Source organism: Mytilus californianus, unplaced genomic scaffold, assembly GCF_021869535.1.
Source record: "Mytilus californianus isolate M0D057914Y unplaced genomic scaffold, xbMytCali1.0.p SCAF_7, whole genome shotgun sequence".
Lineage (NCBI taxonomy): Eukaryota > Metazoa > Mollusca > Bivalvia > Mytilida > Mytilidae > Mytilus > Mytilus californianus.
Genome location: NW_026262723.1, coordinates 71,119,256 through 71,141,924, shown reverse-complemented (window position 1 = coordinate 71,141,924; position 22,669 = coordinate 71,119,256). Strand labels below are relative to the sequence as shown.

The window sequence follows — 22,669 nt, the reverse complement described above, 5'->3', positions numbered from 1 at the left end:
ATAACCCAATGAAGAAGCAAGGGCATATGTAGGAGTAGACATAGCGAGTTAAAAGGCTAAATTTCCCGTCGACACAGGAGCCACTTTCACTCTTATATCATATACACTATACTATAGTATTGGTAAAGAAAAAGGATGGAACTACGCACTTTTACATAGATTATCACAAAGTTAACGATTCAACAGTAAAAGATGCACATCCATTACCCTGCATCGATGACTTATTAGAGCAACTGTTCCGAAATAAATGGTTCTCTATTTTAGACCTTTGTTCAGTGTACTGGCAAGTGAAAAAAGGAAGAGAAAGATCGCCCGAAAATTTTCCACTATTTGAATTCCGACAAATTATATTTAATTTGGCCTGGGTACCAGCAACCTTCTAATAATGATATTGGCGGGACTACAATGGAGAATATGTTAAGTTTATCTGATATAATTGTAGTTGCAAACTTCTTTGATGGAGATGCTTTAGAATCAACGTTCAATTCTTAATCAGCTGAAGGTGGCTGTAGTGCTAACAAATTCATTTTCCATATAATTTTTATTTCTAAGATACATAACTTGATTAAATATAGTTGGTTGAGGCTGATTATCCAACCAAAATAGTTGTCAAACTGATATGAACTGATAGTAATGCAACTTCATACAAAATATCATTGATCTACCACAAGTAGATCCTATCAAACTAATTGAAGCAGAAAACTTAACATTGAAAATTTCTAATTAATTCAAAGTCACTGGACCATGTCCTAGGGGGTTAGGGCCTCAAAATAGTCGTCCAACTGATATGCACCGATAGTAATGCAACTTTATATTAAATATCAATGATCTATCACAAGCAGTTCCTATCAAACTAACTTAATCAGAAATTTTAACATTGAAAATTGCTAATTAACTCAAAGTTGCTGGACCATGATCTAGGAGGCAGGGCCTCAAAATAGTCGTCAAACTGATATGTAATGATAGTAATGCAACTTTAGATTAAATATCAACAATCTATCACAAGTAGTTCCTATCAAACTAACTTATGCAGAAAAACAATTGTTGACGCCGTCGCCTGAAAAGCAATCCCTATGTCTTGATTTCCGCGACTTTCTTCACAGGTGAGACAAAAATAGTACTTAAACATGTAAATTATGCAACACATTCAAAGTTAATGAACTGTTACTAAAGGTGAAGTGCAAAGCAATCTCTGACCATTTCTTTTCCCCTTAAACAGACCTAGTAACAAATTAAAACAAATTGTTGAAGCACCCCGATATTGCCAGAAACTGCATGCCTAAATCTCGCCTCAATGACTTTTTAGGGGCAAAACAGTATATATTAGACAAAAAATGGACGCCTGAGAGCACTTTCAAGATGGACAGTCAAACAAACAAGCAGTATTTCTATGTCGCTTGTACCTTGTTGCAGCAGTGGGCAATAAACAAAAAAAGTTATAACAACTCAGTCTGAATAATCTTGCTTAAAAGAAGAAATGAAAATTTAGTATGTAATCAAATAATACTTATATTTAATTAACTCACTGCAGTGTCATGTAAAGGCCTTGATTAAAAACATTTTAATTTTTCTGAAAACAAACCAACTTCCATTGGTTGTTATAACATTTTGACCTTCCGGGAGGCAATTAGGTTTTATAGGCTTACAGCAACAAGTAAATACATATACAGTCAAACTTGCAATAAAAGTCACCTCGATTAATCAAAAACCTGTCTTGGCAGGTCATAGTTATACCTTTGCATTTTGAACCTCATTTAAAGGTCACCTCTCTTATATGGTCAGTTTTCTGTGGTCCCAATGCTGACCTTAATATACAGGTTTGACTGTATAGCAGGCAAAAAATTAAAACATAATAAATGTACTGTATTTTATCTAAATTTTACTTTTTTCACTATACTTCTGTGCCAAAATGTGTCATATATATTCCCTATTATTCCTTTATCATATAAATTCTCAGTTGCTTTGATATTCTTGTTTAACTTCCTGACTGGTTGCATCTTAGATTTATTCCCCGACAGTCTATTTGAGTCAATTTTGATTGGTTCTAATTCTGCAGCTTTATACCTCTCATTTGTAGTCCGATTTGTTAATACCACATTGACATGATAAATTGTAAATATTCCCAATAAAATGATCAGAAAGAATAAAGATGTCACTATAAAGACAAGTCGTGGAAACTGCATAAACAGATGCTGAAAAAGATTAAAAAGGATTAGCCCTAGCATTGCATAAGATAAATATTCAAAGATTTGTAAGTTTCTTATAAATGTAAACTAATGTTGTCCATTTACCTCTTTTCCTCTTAAGCATTTGAACAATAAATGGATCTCTTATGGTATTCTAAAGAAAATCAATTTTCCCAAAAATATATATATTGTTCACCTGCACTAAACTCAGAAATAATGACAATGCTATTCTTGTTTCTGCATGTTTCTCCTCAAAGTAATATGAAATGAGTTTCTTGTAATTTTAATGTTATTGAAATTATTGAACCAATGCATACATATACTGTGAAAGTACTTTTATTCATGGGTATCAATTTTCGTGGTTTGAGCAAATGTTACATGTTCGTTGGTTCTTAAATTCGTGGATTTTAGTTCTCTGAAAAAAATCGAGTGAAGAATTTGAAGCCATCAGAAATGAACATTCATCAAATTTTTAATCAAATAATTGCTTTTGGAAATAAGATGATTCATCTGTGTATACAAATTGTCTCGGTTGAAGGAAATTGCAAAGAAAACAATTTAAATGTTGCACACGTGCAATCAGAATTGATGACACTTATTAACCCGAGATTAAATGATCAACAGATTAACGATCATCAAAGGTGTTGATTGGGCCATAAACATGCCACTTAAAGAAAATGGTTACATGTACTTTGTATTGTAGAATTTGTTCTTATGAAATAAAAATGCAAGCCCAATATGAAACAAAAATTATTTGTTCATGTGAGAATTATGAGGAGAGTGGGGAGATAAAATGAACACTTCATCATCGCATATCATCACCAGAAGTCTGACTTTCATCGATCAAAACTAACTTTAACATGAGAATTAAAACGTGCAGTTTAGGTTTTTTAAAGATTAAATTGGTAAAATCCTATATGAAGTTGCATATATAGAGTTCATTGTGCGTTTTCTGATATTCTATGTATTCTCTGGAGTATATGCCTGTATCCATGTAGTCAAATCTACATGTGGATATTTCCATGTCTTGATTTGAACAACAGTTGCTATATTTCGTTGGACACTTAGATTCGTGGATGAAGCCATCCACGAAAACCACGAAAATTGGTACCCCACGAATAAAAGAACTTTCACAGTATACTAAACTAAGTCCTGTATGCACATTTTTTATATTTATAACAAATCTATAATGTACTATCAACAAAACATATTTCATTCAGTGATTGTTGATCAGAAGCTTATTAACTTTCGAGTTTGTTGCCGAAGTTTACCATATCGTGACATTGATAAACAATCAACACTGAGCAAGTGAAGCACACGACAAATAAGTGATTGATAGAGCCTAGATACATTTATTTTACATTTTCCATGCATTCCCATTTGTTAATTAAACTTTTCCTTAACAGTTGTTAAATGATTTGTTGTATTAAATGTGTTCATTAAGAATCAGTTATTACTATTTACATTCAAGTGCACATTTGTTTACATTCTTTCATCACTGTTTTCCCCTCGAGCTTGTGCTGTGCGGTGGCCAAAGTTCTAACGAGAGGTCGTAGTTAAGGTCACTGATTAATATTTGCAAAATAGTGTACGGGAAGACAAAAACTTAATAGCAGTACATTTAAGAAGATTTTGATAATATAAAGGATTTTCTTTTACAAGAAAATTCACATACACTTGTTTTATAGTAAAACTTAGCCATTCAAGTATATAAAACATATTCAACTTTTATTTTAAATTTGAAGTTTCATATGACTTTATTATAAACCAGTCAAAATCTTTCTCATGTATTTCAATCGTAATTCATATATAAAAAAAATTTCTTTGGGATGAGTGTGATTTTTGGTTGCTGTTTCATTGACGTATACCCAACATCTCCTTTTATTCATATTCCAAAACTTACAAATCAAAAACACCTGTTTCATAAAAAATGGTTCAAATTCATAGCATGACAAATTACCTGTAGTACTATTGAATATGTGACTTGTTTCATGTCTCCATTAGTTGTCATCACTTGTGTCTCTAACAATCTGTGGTATTGTGTATATAAAACTAAACTCTTTACACCAACATAAAATCCCCATATACATTTAAACATCATAGTGAGTAAGAACAACACAAAGTAGCCATGATTTAGGCCCCCTACATCATTGTTGGTCCATAAACAATGGTGATCAAAGCGATGGACACATCTGTTGCAAATACCTAAAATAAAAAAAAATTTGCTTAAATTGTATTTATTTCCCTATTCAGTGTGAAAAAAAATGTTCAGAAAATATTTTATTGTAGTAGAATTTGTTTTATAATATTTATTTGTTTGAATCATCAAGCAACTGCCGTAAAAATCATGATAGTTCACAAAAAGTTTATATGTCATAGCAAATCAACAAATCATCACACAGACCTTACAGGTATGGAAGATTGAGGAGGAAATTTTGTCACCATGACATTGAAGTGAGATCAGATGTTGGCATTTAACATAAAACTGATTTATCGCTATTTTCTAAAATTTTGCTTTGATCGTTTCTTGTGATAATTTTTCATATCTCACTACATGAGTGATATAGATCATTTTCTCAGTCTTGTAGAAAGAGAATGTTTGAGGTCATGAGCCTAGGTCATTGATGTTGCCTACAAAAATAGGGATAAACAGATTATCAGTGGTCTTTGAACCTCTAGGATGTTTCTCAGCGTTATCTTATTTCAGGGCTGTCGTCCTTTGATGAGATTGTAGCTGAGAAACACCATCCCTTTTGAAAATCCATCGATAATCTATAAATATATCACAAGTTACATGATAACTTTTCAATTAAAATTTAGTATAAAGTGTTTCACATTCATCTGATATCTTATACAGATGATAATAACAGATGGAATCTAATTCCTGCTTTAATCCATTCATTCTGTAAGAAATCTATGACCATGTTCCATCCTTTTTAGTGGCAGCTTCGAAAGTAAACTGCTAGATGAAATTTGATATCTGTTTATATATCAAACCCTCCCACGCAACATGAAATTTTATATACACTTGAATTACCTCAACCCACCCTACCACAGGAGCAATTATTGAATTTCTACTTTTGACATTGCAGGAAGTTTTATTAAGTAATTTTATTTCATTAATATTTGTATTTCAGAATTTAACAAAAATTATGCTGTATTAGAGAGTAAGCATGTATGGACTTTTCTAAAGCTTTTGATAAAGTCAGTCATAACTTATTGACACACAAACTAAATTATTATGGGATACAGGGGAAAACAAATGCATGGATACAGGGCTTTTTATCATGTCGTACCCAAGCAGTTATCCTAGAGGGTGAGACTTCAGGCTATGTCCCTGTGAAGTCAGGAGTGCCTCAAGGATCTGTTCTGGACCCAAGTCTGTTCTTATTTTATATTAATGACATACCAGTTGGGTTAAATTCCACCATACGCTTATTTGCAGACGACACTATTGCTTACCTGGTTATAAAATCTAACAGCGATTGCGAAACCCTACTAAAAGATCTAAACACACTAGGCATCTGGGAACATACATGGAAAATGGCTTTTCATCCTGACAAGTGTAATGTTATGTCCATCAGTCGAAATAAAAATCCATTCACTTTCAATTACACTCTACACGGCCACATTCTTGAACATGTTGACAAGGCAAAATACCTAGGCGTGACAATACAATCAGACCTAAAATGGCACAGTCACATAAACACCATCTGTAATAAGGCTAACAGTACACTAAGTTTTCTAAGAAGGAATCTTAACATCAGTTCCACCTCAGTAAAGGAACAGGCATATAAATCTTTAGTCAGACCATCACTAGAATATGCCTGTTCAGTATGGGATCCTTACTTTACTGAGGATATAAACAAACTAGAAAAGGTGCAAAGAAGGGCTGCTAGGTTTGTCACTAACCGACACAGAAACACATCAAGCGTTAGTGACATGATAGATCACTTAAAATGGAGAGACCTCGCACACAGAAGAACAGATACACGCCTTGTCATGTTTTACAAAATCACATACCATCTCATCGCAATCACAAAAATAGACAGACTAATACAACCACTCAGACAGTCCCGGAACATGCATGCACTCTCATTCCAAATTCCATCCTGCAGAACACAAATACGCCAACAATCATTTTTTCCACGAACAATTAAAAACTGGAACAGCCTTCCTCTGAGTATTGTTATGAGCGACTCCATAGAGTCGTTCAAAACAGCCATCTCAACCTACACATACAGTCAGTAAATTCATCATGTGTAAATAGTTTTATCTTGATATTAAAAATAAATAAAATAAAAATATGCACTTCCACTATGTAAAAATGTTATTATCAATTTTTGTTTTTAATTATAAAAAATGTTAAATTTTTCACTGTATATACGTCTCCACAAAGCAATGCGCAGTACAAGTGACATAAACTTCAATAAGTTGAAGGCGGTCACTACAAAGTAGAAGTAGAAGTAGAAGTATTGCATCTAGTGCTCATATATATACAATGAAATAAACAAATAAGAATGTGTGATTTATACTACATTGCTTCATACATTTGTGAACTTAATACAACATCTGTGGTTTCAGTTCTAATTCTATGGGTAACAAGCAAACCACACATTTTTTATATATTAAAACTGATTTCAATTCTGTCATTTCTGTCAAATAAATCTGAAATTAACGGTGGGTCAAGGAAGTATATATTTCAACATGGCACACAATATTAAATATTTCATTCAAGGATTTAAATATCACTCAAATATTGTGAAACAATAATATTCTCAGTGCTAAGGCCACACCAAATTAATACCTCATTCGTCGGATCCCCTGCGTGTTGTGAAAGGTCGACGAGAAAAAAGTACTTTTTTAAAAACCCGCGTCCAGTACGGAGCAGCGCGCGTCTGACTTTTAATTTATGTAACAAAATTTTTGATCTTTTGTGTGTTTGAAAGTAACGCAATAATGACATGGAAATTGACATGAACAACGACCTAGATCAAACATTCAACGTGGTAAAAAACAATAACATGATACATAGATACATTCTAAACGTAATTAGACATGAGTGGACTATTTGTAGTTACTGTGATAACAAAGAGAAATGTCTTATTGCCAAACACAACAGTGGAATGTGATTTGGACAATTCTTTTACCGATCTGTTTGTTTGCTAAACCACAAAGCACCGAATTTAATAAAAATATTTTTAAAATGATGATCATTTGACAACATAACATGCATATACAGTCCGATTTATTTACCACATGTATTGATAACATCAACAGCATTCTTTAATGGCGTTCCAGGGAGGATATATTGTTACTTTTTATTCCTTTTATATTATTGTTTACTGTTTTTATCTGTTCCTAAAATAAAATATTTTTCATTGAATCTTTTTTTATATTTGCTAGTATGGAATTTAAAATGAAAGTTAAATAGTAATTTAATTCAACAAATCAATCCAACATTATAAAATCTTCTAAAAATAAGAATATGTATGATTGTCAGTGAGACAACCTTCCACCAGAGACAATATAATAATTGTTTACGTTTTCACATCTATAGTTCATGGTATGGCCTTCAACACAGAGCAATATCTACATGTAGATATATATTTTAATGTGTTAAGGACCCCTAAATTTAAACTTTGAAAGTGACACTCAAAATTGCAGGCATTGTAGTTCTATATATGTGTACATTGGCTAAAGGTGAAGGGGGAGGTTGAGATCTCACAAAACATGTTTAACACCGCCACATTTTTGCGCCTGTCCCAAGTGAGGAGCGTCAGGCCTTTGTTAGTCTTGTATGTTTTTTTAATTTTAGTTCATTTAAATGTGTCGAACTCGGAGTTAAGTGTGACGTCCATTTTCACTGATATAAATGTAGTACACATTTTTGTTTAGGGGCCAGCTGATGCACGCCTCAAGGTGCAGGATTTTCCTGCTGTGTTGAAGACCCATTGGTGGCCTTGGGCTGTATTATGCTCTTTAGTCTGGTTGTTGTCTCTTTGACGCATCCCCCATTTCCATTCTCAATTTTATAAATATATTAAGCTTTGATTGCTATAAATTTACAAATGAAATTATAATCTACAGCAAAGCAAAGACTAGAAAGTGGAATGAATTGAAATGTTTCTTTTGTTTAGTTAGTTGAAAGCATATGGGATGCATTTGAATAATATAAATTTAGTAGGGTGGTTCTTGGAGAATATTCTTTTATCAATTTACAGTTTGTTGTACATGTATATAAATAAAAGCTTTTATGCATGTACATGAATATATACTTTGCAAGCGTTTATTTAAAAACATCATACAATGGACCAATTATAAATTACTTCAACTATGAATGTCTGCCTGTTTAAAGCAGTTACACTTATCATGTTCAGCAGGATCATATTTATTTGATCAAACTACTCATTATTGTGGCTTTTGCTGCCTGTTTAACCATTTCATATTTGTATTGAAAACTTTGTGAAAAGATTAAACAGTATGTTGGAGAACAAATAAAGAGGCAAAGAAGGTGATATATTAACTAGGATAGGAGAAATATATAAACATCAAGCATCAACACTATGAAATATCTGATCGCTCACTTGCATAAAATTCTTTTCGTAGATTTTTTTTTTTAAATTTAAAAAATTATATCGCTCGCTTGTAAAAATTTCCATCGCCTGCCAAAAATTAAAATTAAGAGAAAAACAAACAAATGAAAAAATTTTGCTTGCTCGCTACCTTTTTTCAAAGGGAAAATCCGAAGAACTAGGAATTAATTTGGTGTGGCCTAAATATAGAATAATGCAATACTTTCTAAAAATGTATTCTTAAAACGCTTGAAGGTATACCAAGACCTCTAAAACAAATAGATCAAATCAATTATCAGTCCACAAATATTTTTAAATAATAAAAATTTTAAAAAATTGATCCAATTTACAACCATTGCAAATGGCATTCAAGTCAATATCTTTAGGAATATATACAGGAAAATTAAAAAATATATTCATTGGTTAAAAAACTATCTGAATAAAAATGCAGTGAGCTGCAAAATATTATGGTCTATTGTTGTTTTTTTTCTTTCTTTTTCTTTTTGCTAAATAAAACAATCCATTATATTTCATTTTCCTTTATTACTATTCCTAATGAAACAATTAATCCCTTCTAGAATTATCAAACCCTATTCTTAAATAACGCTTAATCTTCAAAAAATTCATGTTCTGAACTTCCTTGGTCACAATATTTGGTTAAAACAAAAATTATTTTTAGCAATACTATCTTTTGAAAATTTTCATTTTATAAATACACGTAGAAAATCCAGAATTTATTTATAGAGCAAAACAATTTTACATTATTTAAATCTCCAAAAGATTATATAAACTTCCTAGTGCTGAAATATTATGCAAAGGGAGGCAACTGCTTAAGTAATTTATAGAGGCAGAACTAGATTATCTCCCATTATGATTATACTGAACCAACTCAACATTTTAAATAACTAAGTCTAACATAACCTACGTTGTTTGAATTTTCCTTTTTTTGAATATTTTTATTTGCCTGATATCACTTACATAATATAACATTCATAATAAAAATAATTTTGTTTGGCAAACTTTCACTTCCATAAATTTTCATCTGGGCATTTTTCTATGAATGTTTTGGCAGAGAGTTATGAAAGAACTTTAATTTAAAACTTTTATCTAAGGTTACAACATTTTATAAAGAACTGTAGTATGAGATACATGCTAAATTTTAGTCAATATTTATGAATACTGACAGCAGAGTATAATAAATTCAGGGCTCACACTACTTCAGAATCATAGGGAGAAGTGACTTCTCTTTTTGAAACTGAGAGGGAGAAGTGGTGAGATTTGAGAGAGAAGTGCTCGTTCGATCGCGGCGCTACAATGTTTGGTTTTTCTATAATACAAAGGGCAATATGTATCTTATTTTTTTATATTGCTCAATTTGTACCTTGGAGTACGATAAAAGTAACAGTTCAAATTCAAAGTTGTTTAAGTTTATCATATCTAGTTGCACAATCATATTAGTCCTCTTGTCAGAAAAAAAACCAGTTTAATATCAGCAATAATAAAAAAGATTTTTTTTTTATATCAAAAAGGAAAAGAAAGTTGTTATTTCAATTTAAAATATACTGTTATGTTTGTAAAATTCAGTGGTTAAAATTCTCATTTAAAAGATATATAAATTTAACACAGTTAAGCTTGGACATAGTATAGTAGTCCCAGAGTTGAGCAATTTTAATTAATAAATTGAAACAATTCATATACATGGAAATATATACATTAATCAAGTAGATCTAACCAAAAGTATGTTAATGCGCGTGGAATGCATAATTTTTCATTTTGGGATCAATATTCCTCGGTCAGCTGTGCCATTCATTCTTCAGTAGTCATTATCGTAAGAATCTGGATTTCGGTCAAAGCTGGTCCGGTTCCGATCAGTAGTTAAGGGGTAATATTTCAATGGCGGACGAAGAAGAAAAATTTACAAAATAAACGATGTTTGATACGCTATTTGGAAAGGAATATGACGTTTTTAATGCAATACATGGATAACAAATTTACTTGAGGCAAATTTCATCACGTTCTAATGAAGTAACGAACTTATTTGGCCGAAAATTAGAATGATTTGATGTACGCTCTCTAACAAGTACCGGAACTTCGGCGGAAGTGATAAAAAATTGTTTTTATGAAATAACATGCAACCAACTTTAAAATCAATGCTTTAACCTCTTTTCTGAAGAAAATAAATCGTTTATGTCTTTGAATTTCTTTACTTTTTACTGAAAAATTGCTGTTTCATCGACTTGGTAAAAATTGAACATGCCGATGACGAAAGCGACTGAAAGCAAGTATCGTAAACCACAGGGCGACTAGTTTTCGCTTTTGAGGGTCGGGCAAAGCGAAGTGACAGACGGGAAAGCGACATCTTCCCCCTAGTCGCCTGGTAGCGTGAGCCCTGATAAATTTATGTATCTACATTGTTTTCATTTAAAAAAAAAACATCTACTCAACACTATTCAATGATTTATAACTTACTACAATGCTTTGATCTTGCTGGCTTCACAAATTTACAAGTCCTACATTTTGCATTTGGTAAATACATTCTCTCATCATATGGATAGATAGACTGGTATTTCTCTAAGTTCAATGGAGTTATCTCTCCTGGATCTCCATTACAACATTTATGGAAGAAGTACAAACTGGCAAATGCATTTATAATGGGTATCAATGTATGGTTTTGATCTGGTAGATACTTATAAAGAAGTGGTAACATGTCCATGATACATATAATGTTGCCAGCTAGTACTAACACTCCAAATAATACCTTCATGCACTGATTTCTGAAAAGAAAAGTCATTTGTTGTTATATAAATCTATTTATTTATTTACTGAATATTATAACTTATGGAATGTTTGTACAGTTTTTCATTTTACAATTTAAAACGCAAAAGTCATTTCCTATAAAATTTTCTTATACTGTAAACTTTGTTATTATTTTGATGTATTTATTAATAGGAAAAAAATCAACAGATTCAGGGTTACAAAAATAAAAACTTGCATTCATAATTTCAGTTGGGATTTTCCTTCATAAAGCTTTTGCAATCGAATTAATGAGATCTCACAATTTTGCCAGAGATCAAGGATTTGCAATAATAAATGCACACATTAATTTCTGAATTTACAGTAAGTCATTGTATGGTTAGTTAGAATGAATATTTTTTTTGTATGACAATTTATTTACTGCTTTTTCATCATCATTCTTCTACCAATTTGGACAATTTGAGTAACTGGCATCACTTGACATCAATTTTCATTAATACGTCATAATGAAAAAAGGATCTCTTAAGAATGGATTAAAAAAGGTCGACAAAATCACTTTTCAGAATATGTCTATGTAAGTTTGGCAATAATACCTCTGTTCTTCTGACAAAATCATTCTATATATTTTGTGAGATAAATATTTTTAAAAAGTCAAATATTAAGAGATAAATTTCTGATTGATATAACATTGAAAAGATAACTACTAAGTTAGAGAAAGAACCCTGTACTGGAAGTTTCAATATATCAGAAAATAAACATTTGCATTGCTGTTCTTCAGCTTGATAGTTACTATAATAAACCCTTTTAATTCCAGATCTTACCTTGTGTACAGAAAATACTGTGTAGCATTATATAAAACCATTGTTAAAGTTTTTGGTACTGCAATCTTGATTGCCTAAAAAGGTAAAAATCAAAACCTTGAGGTCTCAGTTTTATGTTAAATAAATGGGGAATGTGTCCATGGGACACAGATGATGCCCCCGCTTGCATATAAAGTTGTAAAGGGACATAACTCAGGAACTGTAAAAGTGATGCTACCCAAATTTGTACTTGATCTGAGTTTTGTGGTAATAAGCATTGTGTATACGTTTAGAGGTAAACTTAAGTTAGAAAAGGGAAACAAAAAATTTAGCAATTTTTCCATTTGTAAAGGGCATAAATCTAGAACCGTAAAAGTGACGCCACCAAAATTCAAACTTGATCTGTGTTTTGTGGTAATAAGCATTGTGTATAAGTTTCATAACATTTGGTAAAGGCAAACTAAAGTTAGAGAACAGAAACCAATTTTGGGACGTACAGACGGACAAGTATAAAACTTAATGCCCCCTCCGCTACGGCGGGGGCATAAAAAAATTAAAATTTATGAACATATTTCAATAAAAATCAAGGTTTCGAAACAGATATGTCAAAGGGAATGGAAGTTCTGAATTAGGACTAACATGTCAAAGACAATTTGTTAAAGATTTAAGTGTAAATAATGTTAAATATAAAAATAAGAAGATGTGGCATAATTCAATTGCCAATGAGACAACTCTCCATCAGATACCAAATGACACAGAAATTAACAACTACATGTCACTGTATGGCCTTAATTCAACAATGAGCATAGTCAGCTATAAAAGGATCCGAAATGACAAATATAAAACAATTCAAACAAGAAAACAAATGGCCTGATTTATGTAAAAAAAACTGAACGAAAATACAAATATGATATACAGCAACAAACTACAGCCACTGAATTACAGGCGGACTATTTGAGGCTACTTAGGTGCCACTTGATGAGCAGGAACTGCTTTCTATTCCTCAGCACATGTTTTCACCACCAGTTCATATACAAACTGGATGCTTGAAGTGAAGAATATTTAGTTATTATCTGCTATTACAAAAAGTATACTGGATTCACATCAGCTTTTGCCAAATAAACTATTGGAGAATTATTTTTAAATGTGACATTAGAAACAGTCAGGTGGTTTGTTTCAAAAGCAAGGTCAGAAAAAATTTGTTCAGCAGGATGAAATTCAAAATTTGCTGGTTTCAATTCAAAGATTGAGCAGAAAGTATAAAATCTATATCTGCATTTTGATGATATACCATAGCGATCATCCTTTTTATTGGAGTTTCTTTTATGATTTAATAAGGTAGAATTGTTAAAACTCTATTTTTTTCTCATTTCCACATATTTGGAAACTTTAGAAGAAACTGTGTTTGTTATGATTAAATTAAACATTTTTTTTTCAGCAGCAGACCACACAAGGTAAAATTGTCAAAGGATAAAGACAGATGAGATGACATTTAAGACTAACATTGCTGCAAAATATTGCTTGCTTAGTTAAAAGAATATATGAGAAGACACTTGAACATGTTGAAAGAAGATCAAACTCAAAAACTGAAGGTTGACTCATTCATGTACACTGTGTATAGGTCTGCATTTGCGTGCGTGTACAAAACACCATGTGACATAGATTTTCTACATTCTGCAATATCTCTGGTATCTCCTTTCTAAATTTTACAACAATTTTTCTATCATTCTAAGGAGATCAATTAACAAAGAAAGTAAATATTTACAGATATTTCATGAGAACATTGGGTATTTTTATCTATATTCCAAAGCTTTATCAGTCATCATTTAAAACAAAAAGTTTTAACAGCCAACAGATATTCCTCAAAAAGGCTTCATACAGTAACATGTTAAACACATTTTTTGCTGGTAAAATTTGCTGGTTTTTATATGTATTTAAAGAAAGTACATTTTTATGCACTGTAAAGTAAAAGCCAACTTAATTTGTTATTTGAAATGCAAATTATTTCAATATCTAATAAAATGCTCCGCTCGGGCGCAGCTTGTCATGACCGCAGAGGTCAAACCCTGAACAGTTGGGGCAAGTATGGACACAACATTCAAGCTTGATACAGCACTGAATTTGGATTGAAATTAAATATTTGACACAGCATACATTTTTGTAGGTTTCCGACACAGAATGAATGTGGTCTAAGAACTTAAAAATTTTTAATTTACCTATTCAAACCATATCATTATTATTTGCTTTTATATATAAATCAGAAATAACCTATTTAAAATGGAAAATTTTAAAGAAAAAAAGGAAAAAAAAATCCCCCCTCCCCCAAATTTTTTGAACCCCCTTGTGATTCATCACCCCCAAACTTAATCCCAGCCTTCCCTTTGTGGTATGGTACCTTGCAGTACAATTTCAGAGAGATCCATACACTTGAACACAAGTTATTGTCTGGAAACTAGAAAATGCTTGTTTTTTGGCCCCTTTTTGGCCCCAAATTCCTAAACATTTAGGGCAATTAACCCCAAACTCAAACCCAGCTTTCCCTTTGTGATATGGTACCTTGCAGTACAATTTCATAAAGATCCATACACTTACACACAAGTAATTGTCCTGAAACTAGAAAAATGCTTGTTTTTTTCCCTTTATGGCCCCTAATTCCTAAAATTTTGAGGGAATTACCCCCAAAATCAATCCCAGCCTTCCCTTTGTGGTATGGTACCTTGCAGTACAATTTCAGAGAGATCCATACACTTGAACACAAGTTATTGTCTGGAAACTAGAAAAATGCTTGTTTTTTGTCCCTTGTTGGCCCCTAATTCCTAACATTTGGAGGCAATTACCCCCCAAATCAATCCCAGCATTCCCTTTGTGATATGGAACCTTGTGGTACAATGTCAGAGAGATCCATACACTAACACACAAGTTATGTTTGGAAGTTACAAAAATGCTTATTTTTGTCCCTTGTTGGCCCCTAATTCCTTAACTGTTGGTACCATAACCCCCAAAATCAATCCCCACCTTTTTTTTGTGGTATTGAACCTTATGGTAAAATTTCATAGAGATCCATTCACTTAAACTAAAGTTAGAGTGCGAAAACCATTGTGTCTTCGGACAACGACGACGCCAACGTCATACCCATATACGACCGCAAATTTTTTTTGCGGTCGTATAAAAAGCATAATACATTAGCAAATACTAGATGAAAATTTTGGAAAAGTTTGGACTCTTTTCTCAATATCAGACACATCAAAGAAGCTTTTAAGTTCAAAAGCTCTATGACAGACCTGTTCATTTGATATAATTATTTCAACATATTGTCTCAAGTACATTACATGTATTTATCCAATGTTCCTTCTTTTTAAGTATACCCATTATTACGTCAGCAAATATTCACATGTATGATGACAACTAGGAGTGAAATTCAGATGGTTAAAGAATTTACAACAATGTTTATTTATTGACCAATACATACCGATGAAACTATGGTACATATTTTGCCTATTATTCCTGTTCTTAGTATTGCTGAATCTCTATAGAAGTACAATCCAACTGACAAGAAAAACAGAAGTACATAAACTATGACGATTTCAAGAAATTCCATTTTCTGATCAGTAAGTCTGAAAAAGAAAACACATGATGTTCATGTTGATGTGGGAAAAAAAATAATTGTTGACATCATAATGTTCAAATTTTATTTGTGTTCACAGTAACCTTTCAACTTTCCATAGGCATCCGAATAGTAACAAAAGATATAAAATAAAATAAAACTACCAAAAACAAGTCTGTTATGCAGGAAATTAGGTATCAGTTTACAGTGATAAACATATGAATTCTGTGTTTCATCACACAGCAAACATGATTCATGTAATTGGCAACATTTTTCCCTTTTAAGGCCATGATTGATATGTGAACTAAGTAAAAGTAATTGCCCCCAAAAGTTCCATTTTATGAAGGCCATAAAATTTTATCCAAATGATATTTTAGTCATTTTTTTGGCAAGAGTTCCAGATATCATACTATATGTATAGAATAACATATTAAGTTTATCCTGTGGTCTGCCATATGGATTCTGTCTGTTGTTTCTTTGGAAAAACTATTTAATGTTGCCTTTTACATCAATTGTTCTTCAATTATTGAAATATATGCTACTAGTTTTTGGTCTCCATATCATTAAAAATAAATGTGGATAGTGTCCACATGTGGACACAGATGATGCCCCCGCTTGCATATCATATAGTTATAAAGGGACATAACTGAAGAACGGTAAAAGTGACGCTACCCAAATTTAAACTTGATCTGAGTTTTGTGGTAATAAGCATTGTGTGTAAGTCTCATAACATTTGGTTGATGCTAACTTAAGAAGGGAACAGAAACTTAAAATTCAGCAATTTTTCTATTTGTACACAAACATAACTCTAGAACGGTTATGTATAAGTTTTATAACATTTGGTTGAGACAAACTAAAGTTAGAGAAGAGAAATGAAAAATTCAGCAATTTTTATGTTTATAAAGAGACACAACTCAAGAATGGTAAAAGTGTTGCCACCAAATTTCGTACTTAATCTGTATTATGTAGTAATAAGCATTGTGTATAAGTTTCATATCATTTGGTTGAGGCACTAAAGTTAGAAAACGGAAACAAAAAATTTGTACTTGATCTTAGTTTTGTGGTAATGAATATTGTGTATAGGTTTCATAATGTTTGGTTGGGGCAAACTTTAGTTACAGAATGGAAACTAAAAATTTTGCACTCTTTCGATTTATAAAGGGGCATAACTCAATAATGGTTAAATTGACACTACCCAAATTCAACTTGATCTGTGTTTTATCAGTGGAAGTCAAAATTAAACATTGCATTGTATAAAGCATTGAATGTAGTTGATTCAATTATAATCATGGACAAAGGAAGATAACTCCAATTTTAATAAAAATTACTTGATATTTAGAAGAAAATAAAAATTTTGCAATTTTTCCATTTAAAAAGGAGCATAACTCTAGAACGGTAGAGTGACGCCACCAAAATTCAAACTTGATCTGTGTTTTGTGGTATTTAATAAGCATTGTGTATAAGTTTCATAACATTTGGTTGAGGCAAACTAAAGTTAGAGGACGGAAACGAAAAATTCAGCAATTTTTCCATTTGTAAAGGGGCATTACTCTAGAACGGTAAAAGTGACGCCACCAAAATTCAAACTTGATCTGTGTTTTGTGGTAATAAGCATTGTGTATAAGTTTCATAACATTTGGTTGAGGCAAACTAAAATTAGAGAATGGAAACGATAAATTCAGCAATTTTCCATTTGTAAAGGGGCATAACTCTAGAATGGTAAAAGTGACGCCACCAAAATTCAAACTTGATCTGTGTTTTGTGGTAATAAGCATTGTGTATAAGTTTCATAACATTTGGTTGAGGCAAACTAAAGTTAGAGAATGGAAACCAATTTTGGGACGTACATATGTACGTTCTTTCGTGTAGGTACGTACACACGGATAAGGGTAAAACTTAATGCCCACTCCGCTACGGCGGGGGCATAAAAATATTTTAAATTTGTAAGTGTTCATGCAAACATGTCATTGTCAAAGGAGGGCCACTTATTTTGTGAAGGATATATATCAATTAAGTTATTAGGATAAACTATATACACTTATTGGGATTGATTTCCAACATTGGAATATCGACAAGTTAATGTTAATTATGCACACCTACACAAGTTTTAAACTTTATATAATTATAAGTATTTATATTGATAATATTACATGAGGAGAAATTCTCACTAGCACATTTGCAAGACTAGGGGTCTGTTAAGAAGCCTCTGGTTTATTTTGACAATAGAGAAAGGTACATCAGAATACTTACTGTAGATTGAAACCTCACAGATAAATACCCATTTATGTGGATCTTTCCGTACCATTGTGCCTGTTTAATGTTATGAAGGGACGAAATGACATCATCATGATCATCTGACATGCTAATCTCACATATGTAACATTTAAAAATTAAAACTGTGACTTTCTTCACATATATATTTCAACCAAATAATCTTTAAACATTGTTAAAGCATGGAATTATTATATTGACAGGAACTACTACGACCTGACTTCAAACGTTTCATCTGCAATGCCGCGCGCAATTTAATGACATGTTAATTAACTTGAAACATGGCACGTTATTTACACACCAGCGTGTGGTGCCCTACAATATCGTCATTCTCAATTGCTTCCGCGATTACGGAAATAAACAAAGAAATCGAAAGTTGTGATAAATTCTTAGGAAACAGCAATCGGCAAACCTCGGCAGATTCCGTTACCCTACATCTGCATGTGTGTGCCGATTGATAGGTTGATAAATTATATCAATTATCATATAGTAAAAATTAAATTATTTAATGCCCAAAAAGGCGCAAGCCAGGGCTGACCGTTCTAGGGCTGTATAGCCAGGGCAGACCATGCAAGGGCTGCATAGCCAGTCAAGGTCGTGAAAAACTTCCATTTGTTGATAGATTGATGGATTTGTGCGAGACATCATTAATTCTATAGAAAAACACATTGACGATGGAAATTTGTATAATATTAATTGAATAAATGCCCCATGTTTATTGATTTATTTTTCGGAAGAAATTGCACTTTATGTAATATATATCGCAAGTTGTGATTATATAATTACTGTTTACTCCAGTGGCACACATTTCATGAATATTTAAGACGATTGTAAAATGATTGTTCTGATAAAAATTAAAGATCAAAGAGATTTGAAATAAATGTAGGAATTATCAAGCTTCGCTCTAAATCCATCTCATTGGTTGGTATAAGAATGTTTCAGCTGAGCCCCGATGTGTGCTGGAAATTTTGTAAGTACTGCAACTGTTCAATAATATTTACTAGTATCATTTGGACAGATAGTGATAAAATATTTTATGGGACAGAGATGCTTTAGCTATTCCATAACATTTTATAAGTCTCGTTTTTTTTTTCTCAAATTGATAAATACAGGTCAAATCATGAGTCCTGATTGGCACATTCATAAATGACAAATAGAAATACTGACACCGGCTGCATATTATCTGATAAAATTCGTTCAAAAACGAATATTTTAGCAGTTTTGAATTTCACAAATGTCAAAAAATTTAACCCACTTGTATTTATATATTTTTTTTTATAAATAACGAAGTGCGTCTTTTTTTTTAACTATATTTGTTATGTATAATTTCTGTGATATTAAGTCCTTGATCAATTAATTTTTGCATTTAAAACTGAAAATTTCTACTATCCAGGGTAATCCAGGTCCATTGCTATATACATTAATCGGGTTGTCACAGTGTATATATTTATTAAGAAAATTATCGTGACCCGGCGGTAACCAGAACACACCCTTTTGACAGTTTTAACTTAACCCCTGAAGAAAAAAAATAATGTCACTCACTATTTTGAATCGTTGTAGAATCATTAATTCTGGGCCGATTTTCATTTTTTATGCATCAGTCGATTTGTTTAAATAAGTTGTTCATGAATAAATGTCAACCTACGCGATTGAAATAAGTAAAGGTGTTTTCCGACAGGTATTGATGTTAATCTGTCTGGATAAAAACCATGTGATTGATAAGAAGTATCTCTGGTCAATTTATGACCGCGGCATCTCAGATAGTCACAAAAGAAATTAAGGACAGCGTACTAATAAGACAGTTTCCATATCTTTTCTACAGTGCTACCCGGGTTATAAATAAGTGCTAATTAATCGTTGTAGTTCCTGTCAATATAATACTTCCATGGTTAAAGTTACACCTGAATAAATACGACAATCAAATAGGTCAATCCCTCTCACCATATTGTGAATGAGGTGAAGAAGAAACATCAGAACATTTTATACATGTACTCAAGGATTTATAACTAACATGTACGTCCTTGATGTACTAATAATATTGCCCAAGACACCAACCAGGAAGAAAAGATCAAACAGAAAGTAATAAAGAACATTGCAACAGACATAAAAACAATATTATCACCACCAAATAAAGAATAAAATTGAGAATGGAAATGGGGAATGTGTCAAAGAGACAACAACCCGACCACAGAACAGACAACAGCAGAAGGCCACCAACAGGTCTTCAATGCAGCGAGAAATTCCCGCACCCGGAGGTGTCCTTCAGCTGGCCCCTAAACAAATATATATACTAGTTCAATGATAATGAACGCCATACTAAACTCCAAATTGTACACAAGAAACTAAAATTAAAAATAATACAAGACTAACAAAGGCTAGAGGCTCCTGACTTGGGACAGGCGCAAAAATGCGGCGGGGTTAAACATGTTTATGAGATCTCAACCCTCCCCCTATACCTCTAGCCAATGTAGAAAAGTAAACGCATAACAATACTCACATTAAAATTCAGTTCAAGAGAAGTCCGCGTCTGATGTCAGAAGATGTAACCAAAGAAAATAAACAAAATGACAATAATACATAAATAACAACAGACTACTAGCAGTTAACTGACATGCCAGCTCCAGACTTCAATTAAACTGATTGAAAGATTATGTCTTCATCATATGAATATCAGGCACAATCCTTCCCGTTAGGGGTTTAGTATCATACCATCATAACATATATGAGAAGAACATAACCCGTGTCATGCCAACAACTGGTTTTTAAATAAATGTGTTTAGTGCCGATGCAAAGACCCTATAAGTGAATCAATATTAACGCCAAAATATGCAATCTTTAATGACCTGACAACAGTATCGTAACTATATCCCTTCTTAATAAGTCTATTTAAAGGTTTTGTTAGTTTCAGAGGTGAATACTGACATTTTTGTGCTTTATAAAGAATATTTCCATAAAAAAATGGATGTAAAATACCTGAAACCTACATTTTTTTTTGTACGAAGTAGTATTTCAAATTGTAAGGGAATATACTATTATCTACATGTACATAACATAGTTAAAGCCTGACAAGCCCTGAATCCTGATCTTGCATCTTAACAAGTATATACATAAGCACCACAATATATTACTTTGAGTTTAACTGCGTACCATGTGAGGAAACCAAAAAGGAACCAAGAGACAAGTTGTGTGGAAGTTTGACTGTATGATCAGAATCCAGATCAAACCTTATGATCTGAATTAGGGAGAACAGACCCAGGGCAAACAGGAACAAGGACAAACATTAATCAGCAGAAACAGAAAATATTTTTTTATAGTCGTGATGTCTCTGTGGTATGGTATAATTACTCTTGTAACTGTAAGACGTAGATAGTTAAAAATCCTTGCTCTGTATCAAGCAAAAAAGAATAATTTTCGATTGTAATTCAGCCTGGCATTTGACATATTCACAAAATTCATTCAACCACTTATCACTGGGGTAATAAAACATGTAATTTTCTCATTTTAACACAATGAAATCTGTGAAATTGAATTTAGTGACTTACAATTTTTTTCTCCAAACAAACTTTATCGTCTGTACTTTTCTTTGAAAACCCGTGAGATGTTCCGAAAGTCTAAACCTCCAAATTAAAGAGTTCCTGAATTTGGCGGACTTTCCAAAACTGAACAGATGCTTTCAAACAGGGATGCTGAATTATTGATGAACCAGTAGTCTTTAACCTGAGTGAAATGAAGTCAGCTCAGTCAATAATCAATGCATCGTCTTCATTGTTTTACCTGTAATAAAACCAGAAGAGATAACCGGTAACGACAAATGATTAGATTTTTATTTGTAATGATACATGTACAAACTGTACTGTATAACTGTATTATGTGTCATTTTGATTAGTCTAATATCAACTCATAACTTTAAATAATGTGAATCAGTGATTTGTACCCCAAAGATATTATTGTTTGAACCATATAAGGGATTTATACAATCCACTGCTCAGTGCTTTTAGATGATAAATTTGTATGGATTGTACATTTATTATACATTTTTATGGTGGATTAAGATAAATGTTATTCTGTATTACTTTTGTTACTGATCTGGTAAGTACAAATCTAAGTGAATGTAAGGTTTTGTTACTTTCAGCATTATGCTTATTTGTGTTACATGTATATGAGGGGCCTGATGGGTTATTTTCGTTCTTCGTGATCGGCGCATATTCGCTATCGTGATCCGTTTTTCTACATTTTTTTTTTTTTTTTTTATATTTTCGTGATCCGTGATCATGGAAATTTATTTTCTGTGAATCGTGATTGACAAAAAAATCAACTCGTGAATCGTGATGAGACCCCCCCCCCCCCCCCCCCCCCCCCCCCCCATCAGGCCCCTATATATATGCATCATCAACATGATCAGACATCATTCAATTTCAGACGGAGTCATCTTTAATTTTACATTGAAAATGTGACATTCTAGGTTTTTAAGTTCAGATA

At 32.3% G+C, this 22,669-nt stretch overlaps 1 protein-coding gene across 1 annotated transcript; it reads right to left on the bottom strand.

Moving 5' to 3' along the window:
• Window positions 1–1,862: 1,862 nt before the first annotated feature.
• Window positions 1,863–21,942, bottom strand: LOC127710129 (palmitoyltransferase ZDHHC4-like). The gene is made up of 6 exons (XM_052215879.1): window positions 21,733–21,942; window positions 15,785–15,929; window positions 12,337–12,410; window positions 11,231–11,535; window positions 4,147–4,391; window positions 1,863–2,192 (listed from the first exon to the last, which is right to left on the bottom strand). Exons 2-6 carry the CDS (start codon window positions 15,911–15,913, stop codon window positions 1,869–1,871), a joined length of 1,077 nt encoding a protein of 358 aa, XP_052071839.1. The 5' UTR covers window positions 15,914–15,929; window positions 21,733–21,942; the 3' UTR covers window positions 1,863–1,868.
• Between the last annotated feature and the right edge of the window lie 727 nt (window positions 21,943–22,669).